At 38.4% G+C, this 26,791-nt stretch overlaps 1 protein-coding gene across 2 annotated transcripts in view; it reads right to left on the bottom strand.

Moving 5' to 3' along the window:
- LOC144974769 (uncharacterized) overlaps nucleotides 1–18,914 on the bottom strand; it is a 53,905-nt gene extending 34,991 nt beyond the window's left edge. For both annotated transcript variants that reach the window (XM_078918013.1, XM_078918012.1), the window contains exons 1-2: nucleotides 18,667–18,914; nucleotides 14,990–15,749 (exon numbers count right to left, since the gene is read on the bottom strand). In XM_078918013.1, coding sequence (XP_078774139.1) covers nucleotides 14,990–15,123 — 134 coding nt within the window. In that variant the 5' untranslated portion in view covers nucleotides 15,124–15,749; nucleotides 18,667–18,914. The remainder of the gene's footprint in view (nucleotides 1–14,989; nucleotides 15,750–18,666) is intronic.
- Nucleotides 18,915–26,791: the final 7,877 nt, after the last annotated feature.

The raw sequence follows: 26,791 nt of genomic DNA on the forward strand, positions 1-26,791 counted from the left end.
CATGACGATGATGAAACATAAAGAGCCAATTAATTCACAAACAAGTGTTCTGTGGTGCTTTTCAAACACACAGACTATAATATCAACAATCATACATACTACCAAGCGTGCACACATGCACTCGCACACACGGGCATGCATCCGCATACACACTATATATTATGAAGAGTGGTTTTCCAAAACTCCCCAACTCCGTTTTTTCCCATTTTGAGATATTAAGGAATATTTCCCCAAAAAAATTTCTCATTCGGTCTATTATTTTATCATATTATTTAAACTTCAAATTTACACAAATCTAAGGAAATTCTTGTGCCATTTGATGCTTAAAATAAAGTTTACATTTCAATTTATCTCATGGATGGAAAATCTCAAAAAGTAGAAAAATTGACTTAACGAGTTTAGGAAAACCAGCCTCCATATGTAAAATACTATTGTTGTATGTATGGTATTTAAATTACTATAACTTTGTAATCCCTTCGCATATTTTGAGCTATTTTATATAGCGCAATATCTACTAAACGTGCTCAAAGCGCTTTACAAGGGGGCCCTGACGAACAGCAACACGCAATATGTAGAACGGGACATGACGCCCGTTAGGCGATATAATATATTTTTTTCCGGGCAGAGACAACGCTGTTAACGGCGACATATGTGGTCATATACTCCGTTTACACCCGAGTACGGTGAGAGAATGTGAGTAAAGAGCCTTTTCCAGGGACTCAACTATACGTCGAGCGAGGCTCGAACCCAGGATCTTCCGATCCGAAAGCGAGTGTCATACCACTAGATCACATAGCCATACATGACATGCAACGACCTTTCTGCACAGGGTCGTCATACACCAGCTAGTCTCTTTTATGCGCAGTTAGTTAAAATTTTTGATAACGTCAATCAGAAATGACATTTGTTTCATTTCCAGCGTGTCAAGATGGTTGTTTTGAATTATGCCCTTTTATCAAGGGGTGCTGCGATAAGCAAGACTCGGTAACAGATCCAATTGAAGAGTGGTTTTCCAAAACTCCCTAACTCCGATTTCCCCATTTTGAGATATTGAGGATTATTTCCCCTAAAATTTCTCATTCGGTCTATTATTCTATCAAACTTCAAATTCGCACAAATCTAGCTAGGGGAACTTTTGTGCCATTTAATGCTTAAAAATAAAGTTTACGTTTCACTTCATTTCATGGATGGAAAATCTCAAAAAGTGAAAAGTAGAAAAATCGACTTAACGAGTTTTGGAAAATCAGCCTTCAATTGGAGAAGGAGGCGATAAAATATAACAGCAGATAGCCTATCCGACGCTAACAGATACGGCCACTCGTGGGATAGCAGATAATAACTAACAATATAATCTCTGTGAAAATAACAGGGTTGTCAATTCAGGCGGCAAAAAAAATTACTGAACTTTTATGTAAACACATTGACCAACCTCTTTCTGTGTGCTGAACTCCAGTAAAAAGACATGTACTTACTTTTTATTCCGTTTAACAGGGGATTGGATAATATACTGAGGGTTTATAACATGTGCCAGTGGATGACATAATCAGTCGGAAGGTGAACATTTTGGATTTGTGGTTTTTGCATTTTCTGAAAGAATATGCTCACCAAATAATTTTAATGTTTATCTAAAGTAAATCGGGTAATTTTTCATAAAGTTATGGCCAGATGTATTGGGAACGTTACCCAGCAACTTTTCTCAAATTTCATACTTTTTCAACTTGACTAGCTGTAAAAAAATATTGAGAGGTGAAATTAAGCTTTGATATTTCCCGAAGATGTAAAAAAAAAAAAGGGTTGATTTAATCATTTATGGCAAGAACTCATTTTGGATAAAAATTGACCTCCGAACTAACTTGGCAATAAATCTCTGTTCAAACATTTTCACCATCCCACTGATTATGTCATTCACTGTAACATATACTGAATTCCGTAAATATACGGAAAATTGGCAACCTTGAAATAATTTTATGTACTATCTGGGATAAAATGGGATGTTGTCCCTAAGCAGACCTGTCTACTATTGGGGAAAAATTCGTAGAATTACGAAATTTTGGCTCCAATTTCAGAACTTCATGAGCATCTCTAAGTCATTAAAACTTATTGAAAATGAAAGTTGATGCCAGACTACATAATTTTAAGGATTCTGAAGTGTTATTTATTCATTGTCAGGGTCTAAATTGTTTATCAAAAATAGCGACAACGATCTCATCTCCAAAAAATTACGAATATTTAAATTGTCAAGTATGCAGGTCTGTTAGGTGAGCGGGATGAGTAGCGGAGGGTTAGGGTGGGAGGAATATGGACAACGAATGAATGCGTCATCATGGATATTTTTGCGATAACAGTCGAAACTAAAAACGAATGTATAATTATGAAAGAAGAAGAAAAAAAAATAATGAAATGTTTAACAAACAGTCGAATAAAGAGAAGTTTAAAATATTTTTAAAAATATTGTTTCCTACTAAAAACAAAACAAAACTAATAAACAAAAGTTTTAAGGGACTTGATGCGTCGCCTTCATAAGCTCGTAGCCTGTCCATGACCAAAACATGACGTCAAATGACAAGGCAACGACGACCCGTAGCCTTCGTAAACTCATAGCTTGACACTGACGAAAAACAATATGATTCAATAGTAGTCTGATGTCAAGTCGCCCAGCAACGAGCAGTTTGGTTCTAAACAAAGAAAATCAGTACTTTTTATTCTCCATGCTGGCTAGACCGTTTTCACGTGTCATGTGATCAGATTGTATAAAAGTAAAAGTCAAAGCATGATCATATTATATAATGCTTTTCTCCTCTGGATACACTTTTATGCTCGTCGGAGAAATATTTCATAAGGGCGTCCGCCATTGTTCCGATAGTTTAGAGCCAGTTACTAAGTTACTATGCGTCATTACGAGGGAAGTGCCGTCATAACCGTTGAAGCCTATTACGTCAAAAAGACACGTCCGTGAGCACTAAAGAAAACAAATCAGACTATAAACGTTCGATGTTACGTGTAGTTTTGTTATAGATAGTATGCGCTTGGCTGAGGAGCTCACAACATTGCCATCCGGAAGTATAACGGACCAACACACAAAACTCTGTGACGTAAAACAGTGGGTGGTAGGGGAGCAGAGATTGGAAGGAGATCCTTTTCTCATTTCGGACCCTCTGTTTAGAACGCCTTACCACAGAGCAGCATTCGTGAAAAAGAATCTTTGTCTATTTTAAACGTTCGCTTAAAACATGTTTCTTTTTTAATCTACTATCTAGATTATTATTATTATTATTATTATTATTATTATTATTATTATTATTATTATTATTATTATTATTATTATTATTATTATTATTATTATTATTATTATTATCATTATTATTATTATTATATTATTATTATTATCATCATCATTATCATTATTATTATTATTATTTTTATTATTATTATCATCATCATCATCATCATCATCATCATCATCATCATCATCATCATCATCACCATCATCATTATTGTGAAATTGCATTTTGGCCAAGCTAAAATGTCAGGATTATCATCTCTACCACCATCATCATTATTATCGCCATCATCATCAATATCATTATCATCACCACCATCATTATTATCACAATCATCCCCATCACCATCGTCATTATTATCACCATCATCATCATCATTATTATTATTATCATCACTATCATCATTATCACCATCATTGTCATTATCATTATCATCGCCATCATCATCATTATTATTATTATTATAGACCTCATGCTTGACGGCTTGACGGACGTAATCCACAATGTCAAACAAAAGTAAAACTCCTCTCCTTATAAAGAAATTATATTATAACAATTTTTATATGGCGTGGACCACACTGAAGTCCAATGCCTCGTTTTGACTCGTAGAGTCGCTATGAACAGTGACGAATATTATAAATGTGATGGCAAAAAACTTTTAAAAAATATTTAAAAAATAAAAAGAAAGAAAAAAAAAACGGGACGCTTTACTGGCGACTTATAATGTAATTTTTTTTTTTTTTTTTTTTTTTTTTTTTAGTGCTCACGGACGTATCTTTTTGTGCGGCTATGTGGTCTTGTGGTATGACACTCGCTTTCGGATCGGAAGGTCCTGGGTTCGAGCCTCGCTCGACGCAAAGTTGAGTCCTTGGAAAAGACTCTTTACTCACATTCTCTCACCGTACTCAGGTGTAAAATGAGTACCTGGCCGTTAACAGCGTTGTCTTTGTCCGAAAAATTGTAATATCGCCTAACAGGCGTCATGTCTCGTCCTACATGTTAAATGTTGCTGTTGACCAGGGACCCCTTGTAAAGCGCGTTGAGCACGTTAAAAGGATATTGCGCTATATAAAAGCTCTATTTGTTTTTTGTTTTTTTGTTTTTTTAATGGATTCCTTATGCTATGCTGGGCAAGTACAATAATAACCATAAAGTAGCGCATTGAGCATGGAGAATTTCGTGAAAATGTTCTATAGTGATGTTGACATATTATATTCATTTGTTTGTTAAGATAATATACTAGAAGGAACGAAGTTGACGTCACTCAGCTGTTTGTTATTATTTTTAGACAGCTTGTTAGAAATCTGTTCTCTTTAAATTATATTAATCAGACTATAAACGTTTAAAGGTTACACTCTGTTTTAAGTGTGTCTGTACGTTTAATCCGGCTGGTAGACGATGTAGGTAATTTATCTAAACGCATAGCATCCATATGCCAGTAAGTAACTCAAACTGCCAACATGGCAAACCTATCTACTGGTCGGCAGATCAGCTCACGTGTCAGACGGCGTGGCGTAGGTTGAGGTAACACCGCCACGATGACTGAAGCACGACTTCAGAGAAGAGAGAGAGAGAGAGAGAGAGAGAGAGAGAGAGAGAGAGAGAGAGAGAGAGAGAGAGAGAGAGAGAGAGAGAGAGAGAGAGAGAGCAGCTGTGCACGACTTGGCCTCTGCATGTGTGGCAGACAGTGGCAAACAGTGGCTGTCTGTTCATTGACTGACTGGTTTCGATCATGTTATCTTTGTTTCGATCTATACATCGATATATATCTACCTGACTGACTTACTGACTTAGATGCCTTTCGCGTCTCGACCGAAAGATCGGGTCGCCTTGGCTGTTTCCAGTATTTCCTGTGTGAGGTGTCTCCAATATTGCCGGTACTCTGCTAGGGTTCTCAGATTTTCAAGGTCCCCTGCCGTTATGAGACTAATGCTTTGTCCAAGTGTTGTGAGGTTTTTGTTTAGGATCACAGGGAGTGTTGTGATAGGTCTTCCTCTAAAAAGGTTCCCGTGTTTTTGGAAATATCCCGACATGGCTTGGTTAGCTGGTATGTTTTTGTCCCTGCGTAGTATGTGACCGAAAAGTTGCCATCGTTGTTGTAAAATGTCAAGGGAGATTGGTCTTTCTTTTGTGATCTTATAGAGTGATTCATTTGAGATCTTTTTTGGGTATTTGATGTCCAGTACCCTTCTTAGTTGTGTGCGATGGAAGGCATCCAGATGTTCTTCTTTGGATTTTGTCAACGCCCAAGTGCCGCAGTTATACAGAAGTACCGGTTTTAAAAGAGCACGGTACAGTTTCAGTTTGGTTTTTCTCTTTATTTTGTCACCTCTAATCCATACATTGGTGAGTTGACTGAGTGCGGCGTTTGATAGCTGTTTTCTTCTTTGTACATCCTCGGTGTCTCCAATTAGTGAGCCGACTTTCTTTGTTCTTTTCCATTCCTCTTTGTTCCTCGATATTGTTGTAATATCTACCTACACAACTAAATTTTAGTGGGTGAAGTGGACCACTGGAGACCGCCGCCATCGTTAGTCTACCAGTAGACTTGGAGTAGTGAACGGGTAGTTGGAGGTTGTTGCCATACTTCTTCTTCTTATTATTATTTTTTATTAAAAAAAAAAAAAAAAATTATGGTATTTTCCACTCTTTGAGGTCATTCACCGCCCAGAAAAAGGGGAAAGGTAAAAGAATAATTAATCAATAGCATACAGAGGATTGACAGGATAGCCGAGACTAAATTATATTATGGAAACGAGAAAAAGAAGAGTGTGGGTGGGGGGGGGGGGGGGGGGGGGGGGGGGGAGAGGAGAGAGAAGAAGAAGAAGAAGAAGAAGAAGAAGAAGAAGAGAAAAAAGAAGAAGAAGAAGAAAAGAAAGAAGAAGAAGAAGAAGAAGAAGAAGAAGAAGAAGAAGAAGAAGAAAAAGAAGAAGAAGAAGGAGGAGGAGGAGGAGGAGGAAGAGGAGGAGGAAGAGAAGAAGAAATAATGTTTATGATAAAGCATTAACTTCACCTTAAATCTCCCTCTAACTCTCCCCCCCCCCCCCAACTTCAAATAAGTAAACAAAAATCAAACAAAAACATGCACACACAAGCAGACAGGCACACATACATGCGCGCGCCCGTACACACAATAATATCCTTCAATATTTTTTGTTTTGTCTTTTTGTTTTGTTTTTTTTTTTAATGATTTACGGTGCTAGTGACACCTATAGGTCAATTCAGCGCCGGCAAAAAAAAAAAAAGAAGAAGAAGAAAATTCGATTGTCAAAACATTCTAGACATATAATTGGGCAGAGAAGTCGTTACGTCACACCTGCTATTCTTCCGGTTCCAAACTCATTGGAAGTGTGTATGTAACCAGCCCTTCAGCTGACTAATGATGAATAGGTTAAATTGAACCATAAGGTGGTATAAGTATTCAATTTTGGTAGCAGGATGTATAGGCAGATTATTAAGGATTACGGGATGTTAAAGAACGAAGATGGATGATCTTTACATTATTGGCGACCAGCGTATATTTTTAATTGAAATAAGACACCATCACCCTGAAACCAGAAAATCAATACACAAGGAATGTATTCAATCCTCCGGAAGAATGGTTTTACATTCCAATGAGATTTGAACCAGTTTTTGTTTTTTAATGCTATTTGATAAGGAGAAAGAGTCAGGGGGAGGGAGGGGGGGGGCACAAACATACGATCGTTATTTTGTTTGTTTTGTTGAGGTTTTCTTTTCTTTTGTTGGGGGGGGGGGGGGGGGTTATTGTCTTTTTGTTGCTTGGTCTTCTGCTCGTTTCGTTTTATTGTTGTGGTGGGGGAGAGGGGGTGTTACTTTTCTCCTTGGTTTTTTTGTGTGTGTTGTTCTGGGCGGTTTTTTAGGTGTTCTATGACGCTATCAACATTATTAGGTTATTTAAAGGGCCCGTTTCTGGCTTTAGTCACGTTTTAACGGCCAGTTGCTACTCTATCATGTTCGTTATTCTTTATCAATTCGTCTCAAGCGCCCTCAACTGTACTAAAAAAATGAGCTATATATAGCGCAATATCCACTAAATGTGCTCAAAGCGCTTTACAAGGGGTCCCTCTGCCGTACAGCGACAAAACCCCGTATAATGGCAAAACGTGATTTTACAGGAGAGCCGAAAAACTTTTCAAATTTTACTTCAACTTTTTACAATAACTATGCGGAGAATTGATGCAAATTTGGTATCAATCGAAAGGTCTTTTTTTATTCTATCACATTTGATGTATAAAAATAGAAAATAGAAACCTGTACTATTCGAAAATCTGAATTTACTGTTATACGGGGTTTTGTCGCTGCATCGGAAGCCGATTGGAGTGGTGCAAACACCGTATCTCACATTATACGGGGTTTTGTCGTTGCATCATGACGCGGGCTATACCGTATCTCGGCGTTTGACCTATATTTTTATATATTGGGAACAGAGTGTTACATCGGGTCTTTCAAATTTATTTACTACTGATAATATTTCGTTATGAAGTAAGAGGAAGAGGACAAGGAGGAGGGGGGTGAGGAGAAAAGAAGAAGAAGAAGGAGAAGAAGAAGAAGAAGAGAAAAAGGAGGAGGGTGAGGAAGAGGAGGAGGGGAGAAGAAGAAAGCGAAGAAGAAGAAGGAGAAGAACAGGAAGAAGGAGATATGGAGGATGTGGAGGAGGACAAGGAGGAGGAGGCGGAGGAGGAGGAGGAGAAGAAGAAGAAGAAGAAGAAGAAGAAGAAGAAGAAGAAGAAGAAGAAGAAGAAGAAGAAAAGGAAGGAGAGAAAAGGAGAGGAGGTGAAGAAGAGGAGGAGAAGGAGAGGAGAAGAAGAAGAAGAAGAAGAAAAGAAGAAGAAGAAGAGAAGAAGAAGAAGAAGAAGAAGAAGACGAAGACGAAGAAGAAGAAGAAGAAGAAGAAGAAGAAGAAGAAGAAGAAGAGGAAGAGGAAGAAGAAGAAGAAGAAGAACAAAGGGAAAAAGGAGGAGGGTGAGGAAGAGGAGGACAAGGAGGAGGAGGGGAGAAGAAGAAAAAGAAGAAGAAGAAGGAGAAGAAAAGGAAAATGGAGATATGGAGGAAGTGGAGGAGGAGGAGAAGAAGAAGAAGAAGAAGAAGAAGAGAACAAGGAGGAGGTTGATGAAGAGGAGGACACGGAGGAGGAGGGGAGAAGAAGAAAAGGAAGAAGGAGATTTGGAGGAAGTGGAGGAGGACAAGGAGGAGGAGGAGGAGGAGATGACGAAGAAGAAGAAGAAGTAGAAGAAGAAGAAGAAGAGAAGGAAGGAGAGAAAGAGGAGGAGGAGGAGGGGAGAAGAAGAAGAAGAAGAAGAAGAAGAAGAAGAAGAAGAAGAAGAAGAAGAAGAAGAAGAAAGAAGAAGAAGAAGAACAAAGGGAAAAAGGAGGAGGGTGAGGAAGAGGAGGACAAGGAGGAGGAGGGGAGAAGAAGAAAAAGAAGAAGAAGAAGGAGAAGAAAAGGAAGATGGAGATATGGAGGAAGTGGAGGAGGACAAGGAGGAGGAGGAGAAGAAGAAGAAGAAGAAGAACAAGGAGGAGGTTGAGGAAGAGGAGGACACGGAGGAGGAGGGGAGAAGAAGAAAAGGAAGAAGGAGATTTGGAGGAAGTGGAGGAGGACAAGGAGGAGGCGGAGGAGGAGGAGGAGGAGGAGGAGATGACGAAGAAGAAGAAGAAGTAGAAGAAGAAGAAGAGAAGGAAGGATAGAAAGAGGAGGATGGTGAAGAAGAGGAGGAGGACAAGGAGGAGGAGGGGAGAAGAAGAAAAAGAAGAAGAAGGAGAAGAAAAGGAAGAAGGAGATTTGGAGGAAGTGGAGGAGGACAAGGAGGAGGAGGAGGAGATGAAGAAGAAGTAGAAGAAGAAGAAGAAAAGGAGGAGAGAAAGAGGAGGATGGTGACGAAGAAGAGGAGGAGGACAAGGAGGAGGAGGGGAGAAGAAGAAGAAGAAGAAGAAGAAGAATGAAGAGGAGGAGGAGGAGAAGAAGAAGTAGAAGGAGAGGAAGAGGGTGAGGAAAAGGAGGAGGAGGGGAGAAGAAGAAAAGGAAGAGAAGAAGAAGGAGAAGAGAAAGAGGAGGAGGAGGTCAGGGACGAAGAAGAGGAGGAGGAGGAGGAGGTGAGGGATAAAGAAAAGGAAGGCGAAGAATGAAAAGACGATGTTGATGATCGACTTGTATTAAGCTAATGAAGAATTTACAATTATACGGTACTACACGGCCGGTTATACAACGACAAAACCCCGTATCGAGGCAATGCAACGACAAAACCCCGTATAACTGGACTTACGGGGTTTTGTCGCTGCATCAGCTGATTGAAATAGCAACATACGGTGTTTTTAAAATGTTTAACTTTTTTATTTTTAAGAATTGCCTCGTAATATTTTGTGAGTGGATGCAGGGTGTCATTCTGATCACAATGGTATAAAAATGTCTGTTTGACCCAATTTCGAAGATACGGGGTTTTGTCGTTGTACGGCAGCCCTGGTCAACAGCAACATTTAACAAGTAGGACGGGACATGACGCTTGTTATGCGATATTACAATTTTTTCGGACAAAGACAACGCAAAACGGCCGGGTACTCATTTTACACCTGAGTACGGTGAGGGAATGTGAGTAAAGAGCCTTTCCCAAGGACTCAACTCGAACCCAGGACCTTCCGATCCGAAAGCGAGTGTCATACCACTAGACCACATAGCCGCACATAAGCATATAAGCGAAGAGATCTAATCAATTGGGTGTTAAATCTTGAGGAAACTACCTAGCGATAGACTAGAATCCAGTCCAAGAGGAATCGATTAAATATAAATATGAAGGCCTACTTCAAAACCCGGATAAAGTCTTGCTCTCAGGTGTGAGAGTTGTCGTGCTGTTGTTGGTTGGTTTGTTGGGTTTGTTGGTTTTTGTTTGTTTTTTTTTTTGTTTTTTGTTTTGTTTTTTGTTTTTTTTTTTGGGGGGGGTGGTTGTTTTGTTTTTGTTTTGTTTTTTGTTATTATTTTTTTTTTTACAATTGATTGATATTTAAAGGACGGGTTTTTAATGTGTTGTCTTTTGTTTTGTTTTGTTTTTTGGTTTTTTTTGGTTGGGGAGGGGTGGGGGATTTCAGAGTACGCTTGACGACCATTTGTGTTTCACGTCTACTGTAATTTCGCCATGTCTAACTCGTCCAGCTACCATATTTAGTAACGATTGACAAGATTAACTGCAAGGGGGGGGGGGGGGAGAGAGAGAGAGAGAGAGAGAGAGAGAGAGAGAGAGAGAGAGAGAGAGAGAGAGAGAGAGAGAGAGGGTGAGGTGGGAGTAAAAGAAGAAAAAAACTTGGCCGCAATGACACGGGTACTGAAATCGGTCAGGACAGACGTTGCGTTAAGAAGAATTTGCACTGACGAAGAAGCCACTCATTGACTTAGTTGGAATAGCTTTTGCGACACGAAAGCTTTTCTGAAGAGGAAGAGGACGGAGAGGGGGGAGGGGTAATAAATATGTCCAATTAGTGTCCGGCCGTATTCTGGAAAAACACATATTTAAAGATTTGGTCAGAAAACTCGTCCTTCAAATATCGATCGATTTAAATGACCCTCATCTTGGCAAAAAAAAAACAACTCTCAAACCTGGGACTTCGCGAAGTCCCAGGTTTGAGAGATTTTTTTTTTGCCAAGATGAGGGTCATTTAAATCGATCAATATTTGAAAGACAAGTTTTCTGGCCAAATTTTTAAATATGGGTTTATCCAGAATATGGCAGCGTTTTCCTTCCAGACAGTCGCTCACAGCAGACGACAACCCAGCTGACTTGACTGGAATGACCAACATTCACTGTGTGTAACGGTAACGTGCCAAATGGTGGACACACCGCCTAGCCACGTGGTGCGATCTGTGATCGACCACAATCATGAATTATTGAATAAAGCTTCCGTATGTAGTAAGACAAAAATGATGATGAATGGCGATGGGGTTTGTATTTTTGTTGTTGTTGTTTGTATTAAAGAACGTGCACGTTGTTACTCTCTCTCTCTCTCTCTCTCTCTCTCTCTCTCTCTCTCTCTCTCTCTCTCTCTCTCTCTCTCTCTCTCTCCCTCTCCCCCCCCCCCCCCCCCCCCCATATTGGTGTTAACGATTCTCTGTTGTTATAAGCATACAAATAAAACAAATATTATGAAAATAATTTAAGGTTTGAATGCATTCAGTCTCATATCATTGTGGAAATTGAGTTCCGCATTGTCGTTGAAATTAATGGTAATGTGCAAGACTTTAAAAAATAAATTAAAAAAAAAAACAGCTTCAAAAACATAATGCCAAACAGGGAATGTTTCAGGCTAACAATCCTTCATCGGCCAATAACAAAAAGAAAAACACACAAAAAAAACCATTAGTATAATTACTGTCTGTAGACTACTATTAATACATCACTCTAAATCCAACAAATATCAGGAAAGTATAAAACAAGTCTAGATTTCCCCTTCGCCAAACCCTCTTCTGCCGTCTCTTTGCATTTAAAGTGATATAATAACATTTTATTAAAATGTTTCTGTTATTGGCTGAAGAAGGGTTTTCCCGACACATTCAACGTATGTGTATTTAGCTCTTTTTCTTTCCTTCTTCCTTTTTTTGGAAGCTATTTCATTAATTCTTGTACGCTACTTTATGACCCTGATAGTAATAAAGCTACTGCTTTTTTTCCTCTCAGATCACAATTTATTTATCTATTTATTCATTTTAAAAAATAATAAATTCATTCAAAATTCATTTGTCAAATTTGCATTCAAAATGGCGTTATTAGAGACAGCAGTATCTATACCATTACCAAACTGAGCTGTTGTGAATTTTGTTCAAAATAAACAGCAATGGAAAATTAATACCAAACAAAACTTTAGAGGATATGCGCACCTTTGGTTATGTTTCACGTCATTTTGTAATTATATATGTGTGACCCCTTGAGCTTTTATATAGAACAATATCCACTTAACATGCTCAAAGCGCTTTACAAAGGGTCCCTGGACAACAGCAACACTTATTATGTAGGAGTGACATGACACCTGTTAGGCGATATAATTACAATTTTTTTCGGACAGAGACAACGCTGTTAACGGCCAGGTACCCATTATACATTGAGTAGGGTGAGAGAATGTGCGTAAAGAGCCTTTTCCCAGGACTCAACTATATATATATATATATATATATATATATATATATTATATATATATATATATATATATATGTATGTATGTATTTTAGAGTTACACAATAGCAATAATTCATACCTTTAACCTGTTTAACATTAAATTTGGCTTTTTTTTTAAACGATGGGCCAATCACAAAGTACGTTTTGTAATTCTATACTTTTTTTTTCATCTGCCCGGGTGGGCTGTATGTTCAACAATTGTAAGTCTATATATGTATACAAAAGACTTACAATTGTTGAGCATACAGCCCACTCCTTCAGAGACACCAGGCCCAAGGAGCCGGAGCACATCCCCATTTTTTATAGTGTGAAACGGACAATAGCAACTGCTTGCTACCCTTTGGATAGGATACAAAAAATACTTTCCACCAGATCTAACAGAACAAGCTTCCCAGTAGAAAGAAATTCACAAAAATAGAATGGCGTTGAGTGCTTGATCACAACTTTTCCACTGGAATTGTTTCTTGTAGATCAACAGTTTTAGAAAGATTAAAAGCTCTCCAGTCACTGTAGGCGCTGTGTGCTTGGCAAAAAAAAAACTTACAACATTGCCATCCGGAAATATAAAGGGCCAACACAGATAACTATATGTATGTAACCTTGAACGTTTATAGTCTGGATAATACAGTTTAGTGAGAATTACTCATAAACTGTTGTTTCTATAGTTTATTCCGTAAATCTGATAATTTTACCATCCAATAACAGTTCCATGTGAATTACTCACGTTGTACAATCCTTTACACAGATTATTAACTTGGATATTTCATCTGTCCTCATTTTTCCTTCCAGTTAAAATAACTTTTAACTCCCTTTATGTTATTTTATCTACCTGAAGCCTTTAACGACACCATTGTCATTCCCCCATAAAGACTGGGGGGGGGGGGGGGGGGGGGGGGGGGGGGGCATAGAGGATTACTTATCATGTATGTAATATCTTTATTATTCTTTAGATGTCCATCATTGTGAGGCTTGAATGAAACTACTCTTATTGTAAATAAAACAAGTTCGAACCAACAAAAATGCCTTATGGTTATTTACATTGCTGGGTTGCAAGGGGGGGGGGGGGGGGGGGGGGGGGGGAATCAGAATAAAATCTTGACTGCATCAGTGATCGATCCGGGCCTCTTTGCTTGCTTATGAAGCGAGTGCTCTACCAACTGAGCTATCGGGACCCCCTAGTAAACATACTGTACCAAATATGTAAATTCAATCATGTTTACATCTAAATATATACAGTAAAACACGTATTCCTTGTTCTTATTCGGGCATAGTATTTAAGAAGAGGAAGAAATCCGTGAATATTGTAGAAAGAAAATAGAGAAAATTGTATAGACTTCGGATAATGAGATTGGCTCGAAGAATGCATGAAGAGAATGAGGAATAAGAGGACGATGAAAGGATTCTGTACTATATATTTAAGCCTTGGTGATGTGCCTATTTTTTAAAAATTTAATAATTTGATATAGTATCAGCAGGTGGAGGGGGAGAATGCAATTATTGCCATGATCTTCATAGCTGGTCGATTGGACCACAGCCGTCTGAGGTATAAATATAAAAGAAAACAAAAAAAACTTGAGTTTTTATTACAGCGCAATATCAACTAAATCACTAAATGTGCTCATAGCACTTTACAAAGGGTCCCTGACCAACAGCAACACGTAGCATGTAGAACGAGACATGACGACGCCTGTTAGGCAAGATTATACTTTAACTGACAGAAACAACACTGAGTACGGTTATGAGAATGTGAGTAAAGTTTTCCAAGGACTCAACTATGCGCCGAACGAGGCTCAAACCTTCATGACCTTCCGATCCAAAGCGAGTGTCATACCACAAAACCACATAGCCACATTTCGGTACGTACTTGCCCATCACCCAAAGCAATCAGTCCCACAAATTCTGAGTATCACTCACAATTTCAACATAGAGGCAATTGATAAAATGCTCAGGGTCATCAGCAGGTGTCGTAATGCAATTCCTTGATCAGCGTGTCAAACTAGTGTGATAAATACTCACAAACTCTGAGTGAGGCCAATCTATTCCGCATCCTGGCATGCACTAGGGCCAGGGTCATAAATCGCTCTTTCTGCTCTTCATCCAGCGCAGTTTTGATTTTATGGTCTCGTGTTCTGACCCCTGGCTTATAACCTGTGGATCTTTGGTTTAAATCCCATTATCAACAATGCAAAGTTGAATTCTTGGAAAAAGCTCTATTATCACATTTTCTCACCATACTCTGGTATAAAATGAGTACCTGGTCAGTAACAGCAGCAAAAAAAGTAAAAATTAAAAAAAAAAACCTGTAAATTGTGGCTTACAGGTGTCATATCTCATCCTACATGTCTAGTGTGCTGGTGGTTTGAAACGTACTTGTAAAGCACTAAAATCACAATAAGTGAATATAGAAAATTTCTTTTTTTTGGGGGGTTACTTTTAGGCAGATAAAGATAAAAACTTTCAGTAAAAAGGATATATGACATAAAATATTTAGATGTGCGTTGTAAGTACAACAGTCTGCATACATTGCCTTACCTGTCTGAATCAGCCCCTTCCATTTTAGCCCGCTTTGCCGACAAAGATGCTTCATCCATCTGTGGGTAACCTGCCAGGCTACCCCCCACCACCCCACCACCACTGACTCCATCCTCTCCTGTTCCGCCATCCATTGTTGACAGGTGACCGGATGTATCTTTTTCACGGTCTTTCCACGCCAACCAACGATGAATAGCTGCTGAATAATCCACGACAGACGTTTTGGTGATCCTCAAAGAGGTTGTTGTCGAAAATGAAGAGTTATCAAATGGAATAGTTGTCGTAGATGAAGGAGTTTTTGTAATCCGTTAAAATGATAGAAGCAATTATATTACTTTTTTTTTTTTTAAAACTAGATCCAATCTTTCAATAACTAATAACAACACATCACCAACTCTAAGTAATATTAACACAAATGAATTACGCACAAACGTCGAACACTAGATATACAATATACAACGACGAAATCAGTAACAAGTTAATTTCATTATTTTTTATAATTCCTGGTAAAATGAAATTGAAATCTGGTACGTTTTAAATTTTCAGTAGTTTATGTAGGTAAACAAACACATTTCACGCAATACAAAAAAGATCTTAGAACATCCAGAGACTTCTTGCTCCGGGAAAACGCCATTTCAAAAATACAGCCGAAAATTCCAAAGGGAACACGACACAGGTTAAAATTGGATCTAAAACGTTCCTGGTGTCAGCATTGTAACCATAAACACTGTGATAGAAGAAGTGTGGAGTAGTCAATTCTCTGCAATGAAAAGAAAATAATACAAAGTCATGGAGCGAAATTTTATTGGGTTACAGATATAGGGCAGTGCGAGGATTGCAAGGCGCCCAAATAGGAGCCATGGCTTTTGGAAGGAGGTTTTTGGTTGTATAAGTATAAGGAATCTGTACCATGTTGCCATCATTAAATCCCAACAGCGACCAGTTCATTTTTTTTTTTCAGCCGCTGCATTACACATCATATTCAATGAAGTGATTGCTTTTTTGCCAGATTGGTGCAAGCTCCTTCTACGTGATTTCCCGAAGAAATAAGCAATAAGATGGCAAATAACCATCTACTTTTATTTTATAAAAGTAAAAAAAGATGGACCAATGGATTTGAAATTACACAAGAATAACTGTGTTTGAGCTTCCTTTCACTATCTGATTTTTGTTTCACATGAGAGTAAGAAACTTAATCTAAACCCTTGTTTTTCACTTTGCAGCCCTTCCTGACACATGAGAGATATATTAAGTGTCTAGTCTTTCCAAATAAAAAAAAAAAAAAGCAATGAAAAAAAAAAAGAAAGGAAGAAAAGAAAAAGAATGATGTGTGTTGTCAGTGTTCGAATATCTACATGAAACTGAATGCAAAAATTATGGCTTGAGATTGTATCCTTGAGGTACATTTCACACATATTATACACATGGCTGAGTTGTGAATGAGTTCTGGCCATATGCAGCGGCAGATATATTATTGTAAAAATTCAGTTCAATTTGCTGGGAGCTTGGAGGAAGAGGGTTAAAAAATATAAATATATCATTTCAAGTATTTTTAGCTCGGTGAATCAGTGGGAACATGTTTTCATAAAAGTTAAATTTATTACCTAACGTCCAGAAGTACTCAAAAATCAACGTGTTTGGTGCCCTAGAATGTGTAATCTGATGTCCATTTACCACACCTGCTTGTTTTCTTGTAAAATTTCGTGATTTTCATGAGGGAAATAATAGTATAGGCACCACAACTTACTTTATGACAAACCAATTTCTCCTTTCCAGGTCATTATAACGCTTCAAATTGCTGCATTTATGTGCTGTGGCACCAAACCTTCATTTTCAACAAGTTTTTTTTAATCTAATGTCTTTATACAGCTCTGTGATTGAAGCCAAAAATTCGTAGAACTACGAAATGTTCGTTGTAGTAGGCAGGTCTGATTTACTGAAACAAAATTCCATTATAGTTTAGAATAAGTCTGAACAATAACAGAAATGTTAACTAAATCCTTACATTCCATCAAATGAGAGCATTCTTATTTTTCATCTTCTACTTATAAATTGTTATTGAGATCTTTAAAATATCAAGGGAATGTTCAGAAAAAAGTCTGAAAAGATGTGTATAAAAGGGAAAAATCATCACATACACACACAAACATACACACAAAAAAAAGTTAGACATGCTACTATTATACCCTTGAAGTTCTTCATTACAGCAATGCTTTTATATTCTTAAACTCTGTTTCTGTATTTAGACCCCCCCCCCCCCCCCCCTCAAAAAAAAAAAAAAAAAACAACCAACAAACCACAAAAAAAAAAAAAAAAAAAAGCTGTGAACATATACTTAAAGCTTAAAAACGGAAGACTAAGTCGAGAGAATGATCTGTTGCATTGAAATATGAAAGTAAAAAATTTGTTGTAGAGCAGCAATGATGCAAAATAAAAATCTAAAAGTAAAAGCTGTGTATAATGATGCAATGCCACAGAAAGCAAAAAGAAAAAGAGGAAACCTCTGTGATGTCATGGAAGCATGTCTATGGTACTCAGAATGTCTGAGACTCCATCTATGGTTGAAAAAGGCAGCCTATAGGGATGATTTTCTTCTTACTTTATCTGACACGCTAATGCTACCTCCCCATTTTTTTCATTAAAAAAAAAATAAAATAATGCGCTTACAGCAGAAATTTTATAAAATTGAGACAAACGACAGTAGAGGTGTACAGCCTTGGCTCTGGAAATATATTTTTTGCTCTAAAAGAAGAAGAAGAAAAAAGAAATAAATTAAGAAACATGATGTGTTAGTTAGAGAGTAAAAGGCCGGGGACCTTTCTAAGACTAACACTAACAGTAAGTGAGCCGAAGTTCCACCTTTTTCCCCTCCGTGCTTGACAGTTGGGAAAAATGTCATAATTACAATTAGAGAATATTAGTATTAGCATTATCAAAAAAAAGTAGGAAACCCCCGTGCATTTCCCGTTTTTTTGTTTGTTTTGTTTTGTTTTTGTTTTGTTGTTTGTTTGTTTTTTGGCATGAGGCATAGGTATATGGCTATTTTTCTTTTCTTGCTTTTGCTCTTAACACCAATTGCATAATGTGAAGACATATCTAGAATCTAGATACAACTCATAATCTCATTACGAAACGCAGCAGACGCAAGCCTTGTGGCAAGGTGTCTATGTCTATTGCTATTGAGTGTACACAATTTCCCTCTCTGTATAGATCTGACTTCACTCACAAATTACGGTAAATAAATCTATCAGTTCATATCATAGCAAAGGGGCGATCCTCCATTCATTAAAGGAATTGTTGCCCTCATTATAACAGCGCATCAAATTAATTTTGTGCATGTCGTATTTCATGTAAAAGTAGGTTTATCTCTAGTTGTAACTAAGGCTAAGGCTGATGAACTGTGCCTGTGGACTGGTTGTGCAAATTTGACACCAAAGATAAAGAAGGCGAGTGTTCGGACATTCTTTGTGTGGAAAAGAACAGGTCTATTGATTAAAAAGTACCCAGACGTAAACTGAAATGAAAACGAAAAACATAAGACAAGTTATGTATGACCCGTGGCGATTGAGATGAGACCAAATGCAATCAAACAAGTGGCTACATATGAATATGAATGCCACTGAAACAACTTCAACGGGATAACTCAACAATAACAAATCAGTCCTATGTAACCTCACCGTGTTGCTACGGACACTTCAATAATCCACTGATGTTTCAGGATGCTGTCCAAATATGAAATTAAAATTCAATGTTTTGACGAGTTCCTTCAATGAATGGAAAAAATATGAAATCTTATGTATTGTTTCAAGGGGGTATGGAATAATCGCAAACAACAGGAAATAGCGGTCACGTTATTCAGTTTGGTGTGTGTCGTGTGTGTGTACAACAAACACGGCACTTCAGAGTCGGTCATGCTTTCTCTCACGTGCAGCGGTAGCAGACAGCACGGTTAGCACAACCCCGGCTACCAAAGTCACGCGACAGAAAGCATGGCTCCCGTGTTATTGTTCTACTTTTAGAAAACTGATATCGCTCGATGATTGGTTAAAAAAAATACTGAGGCTCTGAGAGGGTTTCATTCACCGGAGCGCTCCTTTCTAAACTCCCGTGTTTTAGTGCGAGGGGTTTAAATCATGTACCCTCACGTCTCGTGAATCTACAACGTGTTTAATGCTCTGTAAACGAAGAGAAAAATGAAACTAGATTAAATAAAAAGAATAATAAAAATCGTCTTTAATGAATTGCTAACATATGAAAAGATAACATGGAATAATATTATTGTTATCTCGTTTTCTTTTGGGGTTTTTTCGTCTAATCTTATTAAATATGGCACAATTTTGTGACAATAGCAAAACCAATAACTAGATTGTATGAATGGAGCTTTCCTAGCGTAGAAATGTGTGTTAGAAAGATTTTCTTTGGCATTCATATAGATTTGGGTCCGACGTGTGTGTGTGTGTGTATGTGAGTGTGTGTATGTGTGTGTGTGTGTGTATATATATATATATATATATATATATATATATATATATATATATATATATATATGCAGGTCTGACATCCGAATTTCCTTATGGGCCTAGTTCATGACGTAACTATAGTACTTAAGCGGGTCATGGCCCAGTTAAACATTGTTGTAATGGACAATATTTTGCGCCACTTTTTTTAGATTTCCATTAGGCCTACAACATATTAATAACATAATACTAGATAATGAATTGGGTTGTCATACCTGCAAATAAGTATACGTCGATTGGGTTGCATTAGCAGGATTTTAATCATTTAAGATAACCAGTTTCTGAAAACGAACAAAATAATTAGTAATAGAATATGACCTAATGAACTAGTACTCGCCATTCATTTGACTTGAGAACCAGCTACCTGGTACTTATTTGAGTCCGGTCGACGCGTGTTAATAAATAGATAGTAAACAAACAATTTACAAAAGTCAGCATGGCATGACTCAATGGAATATTGTGTGCTTCTTACCCAAGAGATACCGAGTTCAAAGCGAATCACATCGCCCAAGATAACTTTAAGGCGCTGCACTGCACCAGCGCCTATGTTAGTCTGGTCTTCCTTTGGAATAATATACCCGGGAAGAAAAAAGGATTTTTCTTCATTTTTTATTTGTTCATTTATGTAATTATTCACCATTGAAAAAGTGAATCAATATTTCAGGTATTAAATCAAACTAGTATCGGGGATCTCGATAGCTTAGTTGTTAGAGCACTTGCTTCACACGCAAAGAGACCGTAACTTTTTTTCTGGTTCCCATGCCCACTCAGCAGCAGCTGGGTCTGTTAATCTGGCGGAAAGTGCTTTCTAGCGTCCTATCAAAAAGGTAGCAAGCAAAAATTATCGTCCGTTTCACGCTTTAGAAACCGGGATAAACTTCGGTTCCACGGGCCAAATGGCTCTGAAGGAATGACTACTTGAAATTAAATTCAATAACTAAATAAACAAAACTAATAACTTGAGCTTTTATATAGCGCAATATCCACTAAACGTGCTCAAAGCGCTTAACAGGGGTCCCTGACCAACAGCAACAAGTAACATGTAGAACGAGACATGGCGCCTATAGGCGATCATACAACTTTTTTCCGACGTAGACATAGCTGTTATAAAAAACAAAATTTTAAAAATTGAGCTTTTATATAGCGCAATATCCACTTAACGTGCTCAAAGCGCTTTACAAGGGGTCCCTGGTCAACAGCAACATTTAACATGTAGGACGAGACATGACGCCTGTTAGGCGATATTACAATTTTTCGGACAAAGACAACGCTGTTAACGGCCAGGTACTCATTTTACACCAGAGTACGGTGAGAGAATGTGAGTAAAGAGCCTTTTTCAAGTTCTCAACGATGCTTCGAGCGAGGCTGGATCCCATGACCTTCTGATTGAAAAGCGAGTGTCATACCACTAGACCACAAAACCGCATTAACATTACAGATAAGGATGGATGGGAGTATTCACATTTTTCCCCCTCAATTAATCTGTAATGATTTCGTAGACCTACTTGGAATGTGATGCTTCTTGCCAGAAACGACGAGGGAGAGGTTTGCTTTATAACAGCTGTAGAAAAATCGATAACTATATTACATAAAGTAACCCACAGACAAACAGAATTCAGCTAAATTACTCGTGTTTTTGTGTTTGTTTTTGTTGTTGTAGTGCTCGCTCTCTCTCTCTCTCTCTCTCTCTCTCCTCTCTCTCTCTCTCTCTCTCTCTCTCTCTCTCTCTCTCTCACACACACACACACAAACACACTGACACATACAGACACACTCTCTCTCACATACATATTCTCTCTCTCCCACTCTGTTTGTCTCTCTCTCTCTCTCTCTCACACACACACACACACACACACACACACACACTGACACATACAGACACACACTCTCTCACATACATATTCACTCTCTCCCTCTCTGTTTGTCTCTCTCTCTCTCTCCCCTCTCTCTCTCTCTTCTCTCTCTCTCTCTCTTCTCTCCTCTCTCCCTTCTTTCTCTCTCTCTCTCTCTCTCTCTCTCTCTCTCTCTCTCTCTTCTATTCTCTTCTCTTCTGTTCACTATTCTTCTCTTCCTCCCCCCCCCCCCCCCCCCCCCCCCCCCCCCACCTTCCCTCGGCCGTTAATTACATACATTTTAAAAAATATTTTCCTTATCTATCAGTTAGTATATCTGTCTATCTATGTGTCTTTTTATCTAATTATATTATGATCCATCTAATCAACCTTTATATTATACATCTGCCCATCGGGATGGCCGAGGCGAGACCATTCGGGCACCGGGTTGGATCTCCATTAGTCACATATCAGGACGGGCCGTTCAGATAATATGCGCTTGGCTAAGAAGTTCACAACATTGCCATCCGGAAGTATAACGGACCCACACACAAAACTTTGTGTAACCATGATCGTTTATAATCAGTTTAATCCAGTTTAGTGAGAAATACTCATAAACGCGGATGGCAAAAAACAATAACAAAGACCTGAGTGGCGTCAACTTCGAACTATCTATAGGCTCGACATCCGGGATGGTCTCGCGACGGTCAACCGGAATACGCTTCAACAGTCGTAACGTCACTTCCCTCGTAATGACGCATGGTAACTTAGTAACTGGCTCTAAACTATCGGAACATGGCGGACGCCTTTATGAAATATTTCTCCGACGAACATAAAAGCGTATCCAGAGGGGGAAAAAAACATTATAAATCTGATCATGTTTTGACTTTTACACATTCTGATCACAAGACATATGAAAAGTTCTAGCCGGCATGAAGAATAAAAAGTACCGATTTTCTTTGTTTAGAACCACGATGGCCGCCGTTGCTGGGCGACGTGACATCAGACTATTGAATCCAATTAGTCCTATGCCCCCGATATGCCTCAAGCTCCCCCCACCAACGAGGGAGATCTTTAAGTGAGCTTTTGAGTTGTTTTTTAATATATATAATATATATATATATATATATATATATATATATATATATATATATATATATATTCAATATCCACATGCTCAAAGCGCTTTACAAGGGGTCTCTGGCCCACAGCAACACATAACATGTAGGACGAGACATGACGCCCGTTAGGCGATATTACCTTTTTGGGGGACTGAGACAACCCTGTTTACGGCCAGGTACTCATTTTACATCTGAGTACGGTGAGAGAATGTGAGTAAAGAGCCTTCTCCAAGGACTCAACTATGCGCCGAGCAAGGCTCGAACCCAGGACCTTCCGATCCGAAAGCGAGTGTCATACCACAAGACCACATAGCCGCACATAGTGGAATATTCGTTATCTAACATTTTGTCAAGTGGATTTTGCTCTACCATTAAGTGAAAATGGCGTTTAAAATAAAATATCTATAAACATATAGAAGGAACGAAATTGACGTCACTCAGCTCTTTGTTATTGCTTTTAGCCAGCCATTTATTTATGAGTATTTCTCACAAAAATGTAAAAACCAAACTATTAAAAAAAAGTATCAATCAGACTATAAACGTTTAACGTTAGGCATAGTTTTGTATGTTGGTACGTTATATTCGGTTGGCGGATGTTGTGAGTTTTAAACCTAAACGCATAGCATCAATAATTACAATATGATTGTTGCAGTGCATCAACCACACAAATAAATAATTTTACATAACATAGGATTGGGGGGGGGGGGGGGGGGGGTCAAGGGGCGGTGAAGGCCGAGAAGAAAAGGAATGACACTTTCAGGAGACTTAGGTTCGACTCCCGCTGTTGGCAATTCGTGTTTTTCCTTGAGAAAGAAATTTAATCCTTATTGCTGACCGTGCGGCGTTGCACTGCGGCTTCTCGAGATGGACTGGACGCATTTGAAAAATTTACCCTAAAGATGAATAAAGGGGATTTTATCAAGAGATTGGTTGGTTTATTTATCGTTCATTTATAATATTACTGTCATTTAAATTTATACAGCTTCAAATTTGGGCGGATTCGTAGTATAGAGGGTTCGGATTATGTACTTACGAAAGAGTGAAAATGGAGAGACTTCGTATAAGAATACGAAGCCTCTCCGTCTTCACTCTTTCGTTAATATTTTCAAGATCACAGGCTTCAGGCAGCCCCTACCGTTTTCTACTTTTCCGGATTATGTACTTGAAGTGTAAAATAGAAAAAAATCAAACTTATTAACTTGAGAATTTATATAGTGCAATAGCCTATCCACTAAATGTGTTCAAAGCGCTTTATCTACAATTGATAGACAACACGCCCAATTCATCACAAAATTATAACAATAAAATAAAAGCATAAATGAATAAATAGAATCGCTACCTATACTGATTGCTATGGTATGAAACCTAGGACTTCATATAGATGTCGCTGTATGAAACAAATTATCGCTGTGTCACGCTGTTTAGAATAGGCCGTAACTCTCCTCTCATTGGCAGAGAGAGAGAGAGAGAGAGAGAGAGAGAGAGAGAGAGAGAGAGAGAGAGAGAGAGAGAGAGAGAGAGAGAGAGAGAGAGAGAGTTTCATCAAATATATTAAATTCTGATTTTTTTCTTTGCTTTTCAAATTTTAACTAATTATACTCCATTCATAGAATTAAACGAATGAGAATACGTACGAAGCCTAAAAAGTATCCACCAATGAAAGCATTCAGCGCCATTTTGTTGTTGGCTGAGAATGTAGTAATTACCATTCATTCGGTATCTATGTCAACATAACGACACAAGAAAAACAACAAACAATATCAAAATCCACAATAAAATGTTTCAGAACTGTTGCGTATATTTATGGCACAACGAAGCTGTCAAAAAATGAAGTTAGAGAATGTGTGTAATCATGTATTATAATAACCTGTAATGTGTTTTCCAACCACCACATCATCTACTACTACAACCACCACCACAATATCATCACTAACACTACTACTACAACCACCAGCCCCACATCATTATCACTACCACTACTACTACACCACCACCAGCACATCATCATCACTACCACTACTACAATCACCACAACCACATCGTCATCACTACCACTACTACAATCACCACAACCACATCGTCATCACTACCACTACTACTGCAACCACCACCACCATATCATCATCATTACCACTACTACCACAACCACCACCACCACTACTACTACAACCACCACCACATCACTACCTCAACTACTACAACCACCACCACAATAGCATCACTACCACTACTACTACAACCACCACAACCACATCGTCATCACGACCACTACTACTACAACCACCACCATATCATTACCATTACCACTACTACTACAACCACCACTACCACCATATCATTACCATTACCACTACTACTACAACCACCACAACAACATCGTCATCACTACCACTACTACTGCAACACCACTACCACCATATCATCACCATTACAACTACTACTACAACCACCACAACCACATCACCATCACTACCACTACTACTACAACCACCACCACATCATCATCACTATCACTACTACTACAACTACAACCACCACCACATTATCATCACTACCACTATTACTACTGCAACCACCACCACCATATCATCATCATTGAAATATATTTTTTTTAAATTGAGCTTTATATAGTGCAATATCTACTAAATGTGCTCAAAGCGCTTTACAAGGGGTCCCTGGTCAACATTTAACATGTAGGACGGGACATGACGCCTGTTAGGCGATATTACCATTTTTCGGACAAAGACAACTCTGTTAACGGCCAGGTACTCATTTTACACCTGAGTACGGTGAGAGAATGTGAGTAAAGAGCCTTTTCCAAGGACTCAACTATGCGCCGAGCACGATGCTCGAACCCAGGACCTTCCGATCCGGAAGCGAGTGTCATACTACTAGACCACATAGCCGCATCATTACCACTACTACTACAAACACCACCACCACATCATCATCACGACCACTACTACTACAACCACCACCACCACCATATCATTACCATTACTACTACAACCACCACCACATCATCATCACTACCACTATTACTACAACTACAATCATCACCACCACCACATCATCATCACTATTACTACTACAACTACAACCACCACCAACACCACATCACCTCACGAACACTCAGTACTACAATCACTACCATTAGGTTTTGGAGCTTTACTTCATTTGAAATAAGGAAACTTCGGAATTGTATTTGGCATTGTGTTTATATATCATAATATAATTCTAATCAGTTATCTATTTAGAACTAGATACTATACAATATGTATGCCAAATACCACCCCAATTCCCCTTTCTTGTGTGCGGGAATTCCTCTTTCGGCATTGAAATTGAGTGTGAGAGAGTCATCACTACACACATAAACAACAGAAACAATTTAAAAACAAGACTATGACACGCAACCACTCACACACGAGGCTATACTATTTATCCTTTTCTCTATATAGAATAGGACAAGACAAACAATAGCTTGACTCTCGCTACACTTCGCATTGATGTTTGTCGTCTCACGAGTTCAACTCTCGGTCGACCTGTCAATATTCCTTTTTGCCTCGGACGTAATCATTAATAGAATGTTGTGTGGTTTTGACCGTGAAGAAAACCTTAAGAAGTCACATTTTATATCATTTTAGAGAGATCGTTTTGAATAATTTTGAGTTAAACAAGCGAGCAGCAACTTGTTTTCATGAACGGCCGATCAGCGCTTGTTTACTATAGTAACGCGATTCCCAGCCAACATCAAAATGGCGGATATTTTTCTCATCGAGGCCGCTGGTTGGTTAGCCAATAAGAGCACCGTACGGTTTCCACTAAACGTGCTCAAAGCGCTTTACAAGGGGTCCCTAGCCATGGTCAACACCCATGTATGACGAAATATGAGGACTGCTAATGATAATATATTTTTTGGGGGACAAAGACAACTGCTGATCGCAGCCAGGTCCCATTATTCTTACATCTGAGTAACCATACTATAGTTACGTCATGACTAGACCACATAGCCTATAAATAAACGTGAACTTGCTTTTTATTTTTGTGTGTTCAAGCTCTTTGCGGAACTATTTGATTCTCCAGTATTGCAGTAAGATAAAATTAGGTAGGTAATAGGTATACTGTAGTTAGCTATTTTCATGTTGAAAGTATTCTTTATTCTTTACTTTTTTGATGGAAATGAGGCATAAATGGGGGGAGAACGACGGGGGAGGGCAACCGCGAAATCTCTTGATAATCGGATATCATCAATTCGAGGTCATGTTTTCGAAGTAACGATATCCACGTTGAACTAAGAAAGGAAAGTAAATAGTCGACTATTTCCAGGTATTT

The sequence above is a fragment of the Berghia stephanieae genome, chromosome 6 (assembly GCF_034508935.2).
Source record: "Berghia stephanieae isolate SIO BIC M18660-M18661 chromosome 6, UCSD_Bste_1.3, whole genome shotgun sequence".
Taxonomy (NCBI): Eukaryota; Metazoa; Mollusca; class Gastropoda; order Nudibranchia; family Aeolidiidae; genus Berghia; species Berghia stephanieae.